Raw genomic sequence first — 13,672 nt, forward strand, 5'->3', positions numbered from 1 at the left:
GGTCCCCAGTGCATGCTGGGATGAAGACGCGTCTCCTGTGGACTCCATGTGTCGGCGCACTCTGCACTGAAAGATACGTATAAAGTTAGCAGAGGCAGCAGCGGAGGGGGGGGGGGGGGGGAAATGGTGGCACCTGTGATTTGGCATGAGGAAATGGGGGCACCTGTAATTTGGCATGGGGAAATGGGGGCACCTGTGATTTGGCATGTCTTTATTGGCGGGGGGATAAGGGTTAATGGGGGCACCTATGATTTGGCATATGGAGGGGCTGATCTGGCGGAGTGGGGGACATGGTGGATGGCATGGAGGGACTGGGGAAGGGGGACGTCATGGCAATCTGGATGACATGGAGGGGCTGATGGCAGTACCATCATGGGGGCACTGGGGGACATGGCATGGAGGGGCTGCTGATCTAATGGCACTGGGGGAGTGGGGGACATGGTGGATGGCATAGGGGGCACTGGGAAAGGGGGACATTTTATAAAGCAATACGTTATAAATATATCAGGGGTCAGTACAGAGATCTATCCCATCATCTATTTATCCCCAGGACTGTGACTGTGACGAGGGGACATCCTCTGCGTCTGGAGGAAAATAGCCCTCATTATACACATTCATTTTCTTAAAGGAATAGTGCACCTGTGGGGGGATGTTTTGCCTCTGTCCCAGGGGCAGACTTGCACAGGGAAGCGTACTTTCCTGCTTCTCAGCGCTGGCTCCCTGCTCCTTCTCTCCATGGCTTCTCTGCCGGGCTCCAAGGATGTAAACTTCCATTTTGATGTCAGGAAGCAGATAAGTAGGCATCTCTTCACAGGTCTGCCCAAGAGATTAGCCAAACATTCCCCCCCCCCCCCTCCCCAAAGAGGTGCACATCCTCTTCAAGTCGACTTTTAACTTAGGGGGTGCAGAAGTTCTGGTCACATCTGAATTCTGAAGCCTAAGGGGGCACAAAATGTCCCTCTGTTCCATATGAAGAGACGTGTACAACTGATAATGCATTGAGGGACCATCACCACTCTGCTCTGAGGGCCCTCTTTTCCCACTTTACTCTGATAGGTACAGTATATGTTAGGGTTGTCCACAATAACCTCCACCATACACCATTACTCTCATGTCCAGGCATGGTGCCTATAGTGACATTTCACAACAACCACCGCCATGGACATTCACTCTCACAGGGCCCTCTTCTCCCTCTTCCATACCCTAAGAGAGCGAAGTATCATCCAGAGACCCTTCTATGAGATGACCACCCATAATTGCATGGAAAAGGGGTCTCAATAGTTTTTTTCTAAGAGTATACCACTAAAAGTGTCAACCAAATATCCTAAAATTCTTACGGAGAGTCAGCTATGGACCCATCACAATGAATCTGCCCAGCAGTTCCTCAATACAGCAATGCATAGGTTTACTCACCATTACATATACAGCGCACGTTCCTGTAAAACCGGGGGCATACAAAGCTGATTCTGGCTGTGCTATAGGTCATTAGCGAGTGAGAATCTACAGACAACGTCTGTTCGCAATGTTGCTCCTGACAATCCAATCCCGAGCAATTCTTTTCCAGGATTGTTGATATCCGAATTACATTTTCCAAATGTCGTCTTGCATTTGAGAGCTTCTGAATCAAATATGCCGGCTTATAGAAACCTCTGCTTTGCATTTGAACGGCAAACAGCATGTCGAGTTGGTTCGTGCCAGGTACCGGTTGAATACTGATTATATACAAGCTGTCTTCCTTCTGAGTGAGAACCGCGTTCCGAAGAGTACGTCGAAAGCCGTGCAGATGGAGCCCAACAAAATCCTCGGGAGAGATGTTCTCGAAACGTATCGTGACAGCATTGTACAACATATCCTGAATCAACTGCTCCACATGGACCGCCACATCAACCGAAACTTGATAGCGGCCATCACTAACAGATACATTCAGATTATATTTACCCCCATCTAGACCCCCGAGGGCGATAACTTTACCATCGTGATTGTTTACTTTGAACAAACTTTTCTGCTCTGACTTGAGACTGTAGGAGAGGACATCGTAGACATCCTGATCTGTGGCGTGAATCTTGCCTATGACTCCTCCTGGGAAATCGTCCTCCATGGTGACAATGTATATCTCCAGTGGGGTGGCAGAAGGTTTGTGGATGCTTTCTTCGATGACTCTCACGTGTACGTAGGTTTGAGAGGTCAGTTGTGGTTTACCTGAGTCTTTCACCTGTTTTAAGAGGACAAAAAAAAAGTTGATTTCTCGACGATCTGTGGCTCATTAATTCATTATAAAGTACTCTGACCAAACTTGCTTTTAAGATCCAAGGCTTAAAGGGGTTGTTCATCTTTTGGGTCTCTTTCAGACCTCCACTCATGGCTGGACCTGCATAGCGAAGCATACTTACCTGCTCCATGCGACTGGATCCTGGCTTCTTCGCTCCCCCACTTCCGCGCTCCGGTCCCTGGCTAACATCTGGTTTGACATCACAGCAGCCAATGACCAGCCGCATTTGGACCTACCCCCCTTGTATCAAGTGAACAACTGATGTGACGCAATTGAGGTAGGTCACTGCCGAGGCCAGTCAGCGGCCACAGCAGCATTAAATTGGATGTTAATAGCTGTACTACTGGAGACCCAAGCGCTGCAGTGGTGGCTGGGGAGCAACAGAGCTGAGACCCAGCGGCCCAAAGCAGGTATGTGTGCTTCCCTTCACAGGTCCGGCCACAAGGGAGGAGGGGTAACTCTGCTGAAAGACCGCAGAAGATGAACAACCTCTTTAAGCATGCCTTGTTATATCATTTCTTCAACGACACCTATATCAAATAGTCCATGACCTCTCTTTCCAGGGAAATCTTTCCCATAGAGTGTAAGCTCTTATGGGCAGGGAACTCTCTCCTGTATAGTGTACGCTCTTGTGGGCAGGAACCTCTCTCCTGTAGAGTGTAAGATCTTATGGGCAGGGACCTCTCTCCTGTAGAGTGTAAGATCTTATGGGCAGGGACCTCTCTCCTGTAGAGTGTAAGTTCTCATGCAGGAACCTCTGTCCTATAAAGTGTAAGCTCTTATGTGCAGGGTCCTCTCTCCTGTATAGTGTAAGCTCTTATGGGCAGGGACCTTTCTCCTGTAGAGTGTAAGCTCTTATGAGCAGGGACATCTCTCCTTTTGTCTCACTGTCTCTTGATTAATTTTTCTTGTCTTCTACTTTCCCAATTGTTCAGCACTGCAAAATACGATTGCAGCTATATACAAATTATTATCACAGTCCTGAAGCATTAAACACCTAGTAACATGATGGACCTCAGTATACCTGGATGTTAAGGACATGCTCATTGGCGACCATGTGTAGAAAAACAACTGCAGAGCGTAAGACTCCAGACTGGTCCAGTGTAAACTTGCCACCTTCATTTCCACTTATGATGGTGAATGTAAATGGTGGTCCGTTGTGGTAGGAGTCTTTGTCAGTGACTATTAGCTGGAGAATACTTGTACCGGTTGGTTTGTTCTCCTAGAGACAACAATTGTGGAAACATTTATTTAGCAGGAAATAAAGGAGCTTTACCTAGAACCAAGTTTTTCAGTAAACTCTCAAAAAACTGTGTTCTGTTAATTTTCACAAAGGAACCCAACATACTGTATCAATAACATGAATACATAATGATAAACTGGGCATCCTATCCTTTAACCACTTAAAGGCTGCGTCCACTTTTCAGTTCTTGAAGCATTAGACGAATCACTAGTGTTTTTGAGTATCTGCCTCTAGATATAAGGATAAAGTGCAGATGTTGCCACCTTGTCTGATCTGAGTAGACTTACCTAAATCACATTGGCTTCAGCAGAGCTATACAGTAAATGGGTTCGGTCTTCACTCCAGTAACAGGATGGAATTTTTCTTGACATCGATGGGGTTTCCAGAGCTGGGCTCCCAACAATGTGATCTAATAGCATGCTCAACTGACTTGCTTGAGGAAAGGGATCTGCATGCTGAATTTCAACATGCCCAATCCTCTTTTTCCCCCAACATAGGCTGAACAAATATTGGCCGAACACCTCATACACTTTAGATGGTTGCCTGATCCCATCAAAATAAGCAGGTTCGGCTAATTCAAGTCTAATGACCACCTTTATCTCCATCTACCTGTACAGTGACTTATCTCCATCTACCTAAGGTGGGCTGATCATATATAACAGATCAGGCACACAGCATAATGTGGACCTGCAGAGCCTCAGTCTTCTGTCCTACCAGCTTTGTTGCGTGCCTTACATTTGGAGATGTAAGAGGAGTTCACTTCTGTACACATGGAGCACAATGGAGCAGACCACATTTTTTTCTGTTGGATTTGTGAAATTGGACACCTGCTGTATTGCAGTAAGGATGGACATTAACTATTGCTTGGAGTCAATTGACTTCTATCTCTCCCAACTCCCCATACACTTGTGGAGCTTGGCCAAAACAGCATGTGTCCTGAACAGGAAGGGGAGAAAGATACGGTATATTGGATAGCATTGGCCGAGATAGGTCTTGGTGGTTGACTTGAGTGCCAAAACACTTTGACCAACCACGTTGTCCAAGATAGGTCTTGGTTGTTAACCTGAGTGCCAAAACACCTTGTCAAACCACATTGGTAAAGACTGGTCTTGGTGGTTGACTTGTGTACCAAAACACCTTGCCCGAGCACTGTGGCCAAGATAGGTCTTGGTGCTTGACTTGAGTGCCAAAACACCTTGCCCAACCACATTGGTCAAGACTGGTCTTGGTGGTAGACTTTTATGCCAAAACACCTTGCCCGAGCACTGTGACCAAGATAGATCTTGGGGCTTGACTTGAGTGCCAAATTTTCTTCCCCAACCACACTGGCCAAGATAGGTGTTGGTGATTGACTTGAGTGCCAAAACACCTTGCCCCATCATCCAATGTGCAGAATGCGCTCCTCCTAGCCTAAATAAACATTTCTGATATCACAACATGGAATTACAATGCACTCTTTATGTTCATATATTCAGATCCTTCTATAAAATCCATTAATCCATATCCGAGGCTTTGCACCGTGATGTATAAGCCTGGCTTATTCATTACAGTACAGTAATGGAGTTCTCGGCTAGAGACCGACAGAATTGATTCATAAGTCACATTTAATCCACGGTCAAATGATTAGGCAATACCTCAGCTTCTTTACAAGACTCCACTGCCCGCGCCCTGCATTATATATTACACTTCTTCCGCTTAGCTTCACGTACATTGGGCAAAGTGGATAATTCTCGGCAGAGGGTTAGAAAAATGACTGTGTTACCATTAATGCATAACTGAAAGGCATTAAACAATTCATCTTGCCTACAAGCTAATGGCAGGAGTTTTACAGAACTTGGGTGGATGAGGTCATTCATTCTTACATTATATCATGTGGATGATGAATTAGGCAGAGGCTTCTGATCTCAATGCATGTATCTGGTTATTTTCAGTAGCATTAAAATGATTGTCTGAAACTTAAAAATAAGTCTATTTTTTTGCAGAAACAGCGCCTCTCTAATGCTTAGGCTGTGGCTGGTATTGCAGCTTGAATAGGGATTTGTTAGGTGAATGGGGTTTCAATATCAGCTATAGAGTCACGCATGCTTTTCAACAACATTGCCATACGTTAAGAAGATAACTCAGACAAAACCATATGTGGCCTGATCTGGGCTCCCATTCCTGGAATGCTGGTAGTTCGGTATGACTATGACCAAAATATTCAAAAAAAGTCATATCAACCATTTGGTAGATATCTACCATTAGCTGGCATCTGTTACACTTGTCCACATCACAAAAAAAATAAAAAAAACAATCACAGAAAATGGTCTAAATCAGCCTTTTCGGGTATATATGGTTAAATAACTGTAATACAAAATCCTAATAATTAAAGTGTACCTGAGTTTCCAAAAAAGTTAACATAATAACTGTGAAGGATAGGTCTTTTTCAGGTTTCTCTAATGTTTCTTTCAGCCATATTATTTATTGTTTCAGGTACACAGCTAGATGCATTTCATTCAGAAGCAGGGCGTGTATCCCTTCTGTAAAATCTGCCAGCACTGTACTGCTGCGACGTCCTTTCTCTTACTTCCCACTATGTTTGTTTTCAGCTCTGCAGCTCACAGAACAAATAAGTAGGGGATCAAACTTAAAAAAAGGAAGGACGCTCCGTTATCTTCAGAAGCAGTGTAGAAGCAGTTGTTTTATCAGGCTCAGGATCTCAACTAGCTCTGACATGCCCCCGATTCCCCATTTTTCGGATGCCGTCTTCTGTGTCTCAGTTTCTAGGGATGGATCTTGCCTGACCGCAGGCAGTGGACTGTAAGTTAGATGGAAGTGAGACCCCTAGTGGCCATGACTTTACAGCTTTTTTTTTCAGGTGGATGCCGGCATATTTTTTAAATGAAGTGATTTAAAAATGTGCTAATGACGCCATCCTCTATTAAATGAAATGCAATTATGTGAAAGTAAAGCGACTCTTTAAGATTTACCTGTATGACGGTGCTGTAGTTTGCCGGTGTAAACTGAGGGCTGTTATCATTTACATCTGAAATATCGATATTTACTGTGACGGTCGATGAGAGAAGTGGAAAACCACTATCTCTAGCTTGAATCAACAGTGAATAGCCAGACACCTAAAAAGGGGGAAAAAAGGAAAGAAAAAGTAAGAATTTGACAGCAGCAGAAGAGTGAGTTGATGTTGTGGCAGGCAGTGACCTGTTTACTCATACAGTCAAGCAGATTTGTTTCTATGGCACTCCATTTATTCCAAACCGGGGACGTCAAGTAGGGTTGCCAACCCTTTTCATGCAAGTAAGAAAACTATAACACTCTGAAGCTGATGCGCAATTTAATCTACAGAAACTCCTAGATTGTGGGTAAACATATCTAAATTATAGGATCAAAGGGATAAGGGACGAGACTACGATTCATTTACCTCCACTATATAGAAATAAAATGCACTATTTACATGTATATGGGGTCAGGACTAATATATATTGGCTATTTACAGTATAACTTAGGCAACCGTAAGTAAGGACAAGTCTGACACACTGATCATTTAGACACAGCATTAGATGAGTGTGCTGACCTTGTAGGAGACAGTGACTTGTCTACTAATGTATATACTGTTGGATTGTATGTAACGGTACCAATGTCATAAAAGGAGTCTGGTCACAGAACCCTCCATTGACAATAAAATCGTGGGGATGGTAAAAGCAGCAGGAGAGAATTATGCTGACCTTGTAGGAAACAGTGACCTATCCATGCAATTATCCAGTATTGTATATAACAGTGCCAGTGTCATGAAGTTCAGCACAACAGTCATAGAACACCCTGCAGCCAATCAAATCGTGGAATGATAACAGCAGTAGGAGAATAGTGCGCTGACCTTGTGGGAGACAGTGACTTGTCCACGGGATTATCTAGTATTGTATGTAACAGGACAGCTCTCATGAAGTCCAATATAAGGGGCATAGAACACCCTGCAGCCAATCAAATCATGGAATAGTAACAGCAGCAGGGGAGGACTTTGTTGACCTTGGTTGAGGCAGTGACATGTATCTTTGTAACTTTGTCACTAAGAACATAGCTTCATGCAACCGGACCAGTATCAAAACAATAGAGTATACTGTAAATTGTAATTAATCTGCACCAGAAGAAGAATATGTTTTGATCTTGTGGATGGAAGTGACCTGTCCACTCCAGTGACGGACTGCATGGGGACAGTTATTTGACTAAATTCAAGACCTAAGGGTCCAACCAGTGCTTTTATGTCTGTTGTGAATCTATAACTTCCAATATGTTCTTAGACTGTTATGGTATACTGGAAATCATAGTTAACCAATTGCAGGGAGGCCATAGGTTACAAAAACAGTTGCAGACGCTGATAGCATGGGAATTATGAGAGCAGCAGAAGAGGAGTGTGATGGTCTTGTAGGAGGGAGTGACCAGTCTATATGTGTGATCATTTATTTTAGCAGGAGGTAATTAGGCAGCCGGACACAGATGCTTGAGGAGTCCTAAAGAAAACACTAATGCTATATACAGCATATAATAGTTGGGGCCCCGTTATAACATTTGTATAGGGCCCAGGAGCTATTTTCCCAATTACAAAACTTCTATACAAAGCTCGATGTAGTTAAAAAAAAAATCCAGAAATATAGAAGTAATACAGCTCAGAGTAACAGCATTATTTATGGGTTGGCTTGGAAGTACGATCTGCGCCCAGGGACCTCTTGGGAACATATGATAATCTGACGGTGTGAAGAGTCATTCTTATCAACTTCCAGGGGACTTGTCACTTCACACAAGGCTTCCTCTAGCGACTGCCTCATTGTAATTCTGCCCCGTTATAGAAGATATGTTACTGTAAATCATCATGGTTACCTCGATCTGCATCTCCGCGTTGTTTTTATCTAGAATATCAGAAGGTTCTGTGGAATTTTGGGGAATTATTTTTAAATAACTATATTTAAAGGGATATCCCAGTTTCGACATATAAAATAAATATTTAGAACATAATGATACACGCTATGGTTTCCAAGATCTCTGCTCGCTGTGAGTTATTGGAACCATAATTATTAGTATTTCCATTCAGAAGACTCGGTCGTTGCCATAGGGTGGACCTACAGGTACACAGCTCGTCACAAGACACAGCTCCGACGACTGTACTTTAATGAGCCATGTACCACCAGTGTGTCCAACACACAACCAGGATACGTTTTCGCACACAGATTTTGTCAAGGATTTGCCACAGATTTCAGCCTTGGTGACATCTGTTGTGACAAGCCACGGAAAATCGGAAACAGATCAAGAAAAACAAAATGTCACCATACCCGCTCCCGATCCAGCTTGTCCTTCACTTTAATCAGCCCTATGACCGGATCAACCGTGAACTGATTATCTTGGTCACCATTGATGATAGAGAAGCTAATTTGCCCGTTTGATGGGCTGTCCAAGTCTTCAGCAAATATCTGAGAGAAAATGTAATATGACTATTAGTAATAATAAAAATAATCATATGGATTTACATGGGACTGCAGGTAAACCTACTGCATTACATTCTCCACTTTGGGCAATCACTACGTGTTGAAAGGGTCGCTTTACTATAAAATATGTGATCAGCTGTGATCTGTGAAGAAACCTAGCAGTAAGTGTGCGGTTTCTCTGCAGCGCCACCACAGGTGAAATGAAGTACTACACAGAGCCCATTGACATCAAAGGGCTGCATGTGTAATGTAGGACAGAATGACTCCTCCGGAGCGAGAGACGCTCTTTGTAACTGTTCTTCACTCTGTCCAAGGGATGAAGATCCTGAACAAGACCCCCTCTAGTAACTCCCTAATATAGTGCATCAAAATGGGTTTTCTAAACTATACTTTCTGATTGATATCAGCGAATAGATACATTGTTATTCCCATCCTGATCCCGTCCATAGGCTCAGGGCTTGTTACAGACCTCTGCATGTAAATAAGAATGTTACTATTCACTGACAGCAAGAATAAAGTGCAGAACTGAGTCACAAAGGGGGAGATTTATCATCTCCCTGCGACAGAAAAAAAGCCTTTTTACTTGTGACTTTTTATAAAATAGTTGCAAGTGGCTTTTTCACACCCCCCTCGTCACTTTTCCTGCAGGGGGCATGGAAATGGCGGGAAGGGGCGTGACCATCCACCGCCACAAATTTATCTTCATTCACGCCAGTTTTATGGCGCAAATGAAGCCAGAAATGTACGGCAGCTCAGGGCTGCCGTAGATTTCTGTTTTGGTGCATGGACTGTGTCTCGTCATAAATTAAGTGCATCCTCCGGCAGCCACAGGATATCAAGATTAGCGCAGAAAGTGCCGGTCAGTATTTTTATTATGCAGTGATTTTTACTTAGACCTATTTCTGGGAATGCTGGGTGACAAACAGCATGGCCGCCATCACAGGAGTTGTCACCCAGCCATGGCACAGTAGATGTATTGCTGCATAGCTAGGCGGATTTACCACTCAGGAGTCTAGGAAAGTTGAGTGACAACCCCTGAGGAAGCTCTAATAGCAGGAGCTATGGTTGTCGATCAGTTTTCCAGATTACATATATACCTAAGAGATGGCGGACTGGTAATATTTTTTTAATGGAGGGAGGGGGTTAAATAAATATAATAAATACAGACTATGAGAAAATGAATTTCCCCAGTGTATGTCTTGTGTTTATCTTGACGCTGCCCCATAAATGTAATTAGGTTTTATAAACACTCTCTAGGCGCGTTTGTTATGGCCGACGCGTTTCGGTACGAGGGATTATGTTTGCTTATAAGATGCCGACATGTTTACTCACTCAGCCCGTAAAAATCTTATTACATTTTAGGAGGCTGTTGTAACCGGCATGTTCATATTTATTTAACGGCGTGACCTTGGGTAGGACACGAGTCGATCAGGTAAGCAGGAAATCGTAAAATCCCGTGCAATAAACACCCAGTGACATAAAAGTTTTAATAGGTTCTTAAGTAAAGCTCTAGTGGCGACACTTACCATAATGACAGAATCTCCGACAGAGGCGTCTTCACTGATGACAGCGCTATAAACCTCCTGGCTGAACGACGGAGGATTGTCATTCACATCCGTCAGGTTGATGTTCACCGTTGCCACCGCGCTGAGTGGAGGGCTGCCGCCATCTTTGGCCTCCACCACTAGGTAGAAGCTTTTGCAGCTTTCGTAGTCCAGAGAATTGACCACTAGAATTGCCCCTGAAATTAAAAACAAGTAGGATGCATTTCCTGTAGACTGGTTCTCATTGAAGAGATTCAGGCAATGCTTTATTAGAGAAAAGTATGCAAGTTAGCTCCCCTCCAAAAGAAAGAAAACTACTAGCCAAACCATAGATGCCTACAAAAAGACAGGTGTGTCGAGGTTCTTGCCCCTCATCAGTACAAATAAGGTTACTGGTTGGCTGGATGAGCTGTTTTTGACACAGCTCTGGAAGGTACTGGTTCATCCAATCAACCAGAACCCTGATCTGCACTGACCAGGGGCAAGAACCCTGAAAAAATTTCTTCAGATGGGTTTCTTCCTATTGGAGTCTCTCCTCCTTTTGGAGGAGAGCTATTTAACACACTGTATTGTAGACAAAATGATGGTGCTGTCTAATATGTCCACCATTTCAGGTCTGATAGGGAATGACAGCTCCCCAGAATGCTTAGAGTTTGACAAAGAGGAGAGGTAGAGACAAAATATGAGATTGACTGCTGTTGACTGATGTTAGATGATCAATTGGTAATGAGTAAGGTTCACGTCAACTGTGAATTTTGGCTTTGGTAAAGTCACAGGTTACCGTGGTAGTCATGTGACATCAAATTTCCACAAGAGGGGAAAAAGTTGTGCAATAACCAAAATAATTCAGATTAAGTCCCAAATCAACCACAACTTTTTCTTGTAGGGATACACTGAGATTGGGCAATAATTTCACCACAACCAAGACGAAAATGCACAATGGTGTCCTAGAAGACCTCATACTGCCTTTTACCTGTCTTGGGATTGATCTTGAACTTTCCATGCTCATTTCCGGTCCTGAAGCTGTAAGTTATTTCTGCATTTGAGCCAATATCCTTGCTTGCCGCAAACACAAACATGACTTGGTTGCCAATGGCCGTGTCCTCTGGAACTGTGACCAAATAATCTCTCCTTTCAAATACTGGCGGGTTATCATTGACATCCAAGACTGTAATTGTAACAACTGCAAAAGAAGATAATGGCTGAAGGGGACTCCTGTCTGATGCTTTCACTGTGATGTTATAGGAGGACTGGACCTCCCGGTCTAAGGGCTGCTCCAGGACAATGATGCCAGATTGCTCATCCATAGTGAAATGTCCACCTGCAGAGTCAACCAGGGAGTAGATCACCTTCCGGTTTATACCTACAATACAAAAGAAAGGCGGGGATTCATAAGTTATGTGTAAATGCAAAGAAAGGAAGGTGAGATAAAGAAGACAAGGCAGATAATGGAGAGAGAAAGGTAAATGAAGAGAAAGTTAAGAAGGTGACAGTGAGGTAAGAGATTAGGAAGAAAGAGAAGAAAAGGATATGAGTAAGAGAAATAAACAAAGAGAAGAGTGAAGAGAAGAGGAGCAAATGTGAAGGGGATGAATAGAAAGATAGAGGGGTAAGAGATGAGAAAAAGAAGAGAATGATATGGAAGAGTAATAAAAGGAAGAGAATGGAATAGTGAAGGGAAGAGAAGAAAACTAAAGGAAAGGAAATATAGGAAAAGAGGAGAAGGGGGAGGAGATAAGTGGTGAGAAGAAAAAAACATAAGGAGAGAACGGGAAAGGAGGAAAGCAGAGAAAAGAGAGGGGGGAGGAATGAGAGGAGATGCAAAAAGGAGATAAGGAGATATGAAGAAAGGAGAGGAGGAGAAGGGAAAATTGGAGAGGACAAAAAAAGCGAAGTAGAGAAGTAAGAGAGAGGAGAAAGGATGGGAAGGAAGGAGAGGAAAAAATGGAGAAGAACGGAAAAGGAGGGAGGGAAAGAGAGGAGGAGAAGAAAGAAGAACGGAAAAGCAAGGAGAAGAATGGATCAGAAGGGAAGGAAGTAAAGGAGGGACAGGGAAGAGGGGAAGGAGAAGAGGAGATAATGGAAGAAGAAAAAGGGAGGAAGGGATGGGATTGGGGAGAAGGTAAGAATGGGGAAGGAGAGGAAGTGAAGGGTAGGAAGAGAAAGGATGCAAAAAGAAGAAAAAGTAGAGAAAAGTCATAACAATTAGTTTATGGCCACAGACCTGAGAAACCAATTTGGCAGATATGAAGAAAAACTAACGGCAGATTTCTTTTAATAATTTCTTGGCCCCCGGTAGAAGAATTATAATAATATATTAAACTTGTGTCTGGTTCGATGATATCATTAATTTAATTGCTGCATTTTCAACTTTGGTAGAACTTTATTTTTCTTATTTGATTGGGCATCAGCCTTCGTGGTCTGAGAAGTAGCCCTTGATCCTAAAATCGGCATATTTTTACAGCTGGCCGTCTACATGCAGACAACAGGTGCACTTTTATATTGCAATATCATGCCACAAAGTCTGTGCAGTCACCATCCAAACATAGGTCATGCAAAATGGAAGCCAACTGGACAGCTTTATCCTTCTGCCCAACAGTACTGACAGATGGCAGCACGAGGCTCCACATACTGATTGCATACAAACACTACAGTTACCAGAGATGAATTCCTAACAGAGACAACATAGAGATATACAGTAGAACGGTTGTCGCCTGCACAATGTGTTACTTGCTGTTTTACACAGCACTGCAGGCAAGTTGCATCATCTTAAAGGGATTGTCTCACAAGATAACCCCTTTCTATATATCCTATCATGGCATATGCATGTCATTAAGGGCGTTCACTCACTTGAGACCCCTTTATATGAGCCAGAGAGAAGAGATGCTAACAAAGAGTGGACCCGGCCCGTCAGTCATCAGTGTACTTCATGCCCAATCAATTCATTTTATTAGCTGCAATACTATGTTTCACCTGTAGTGGCCACTGCAGGGAAAATGTCTAGCTTAGAGATGAGCTGATCGATCCTAAGAAATCGATTTGTCTCATTAGCAGAACTTCACCTGTGCAGGTAAAGAAGTGCCCACCTGACGCTAGATTTTCAGAGCCAGACATTTAATCTGGCCCTGATAATTTAGTCTAGTGCCTG

At 43.4% G+C, this 13,672-nt stretch overlaps 1 protein-coding gene across 5 annotated transcripts in view; it reads right to left on the bottom strand.

Annotated features, from left to right (window-relative positions):
- FAT3 (FAT atypical cadherin 3) overlaps positions 1-13,672 on the bottom strand; it is a 588,664-nt gene that overhangs the window by 49,958 nt on the left and 525,034 nt on the right. For all 5 annotated transcript variants that reach the window (XM_040426352.1, XM_040426353.1, XM_040426354.1 and 2 more), the window contains 6 exons: positions 11,498-11,887; positions 10,507-10,721; positions 8,828-8,965; positions 6,482-6,625; positions 3,294-3,491; positions 1,414-2,212 (listed from right to left, as the gene is read on the bottom strand). In XM_040426352.1, coding sequence (XP_040282286.1) covers positions 1,414-2,212; positions 3,294-3,491; positions 6,482-6,625; positions 8,828-8,965; positions 10,507-10,721; positions 11,498-11,887 — 1,884 coding nt within the window. The remainder of the gene's footprint in view (positions 1-1,413; positions 2,213-3,293; positions 3,492-6,481; positions 6,626-8,827; positions 8,966-10,506; positions 10,722-11,497; positions 11,888-13,672) is intronic.

This window comes from Bufo bufo, chromosome 3 (assembly GCF_905171765.1).
Source record: "Bufo bufo chromosome 3, aBufBuf1.1, whole genome shotgun sequence".
Taxonomy (NCBI): Eukaryota; Metazoa; Chordata; class Amphibia; order Anura; family Bufonidae; genus Bufo; species Bufo bufo.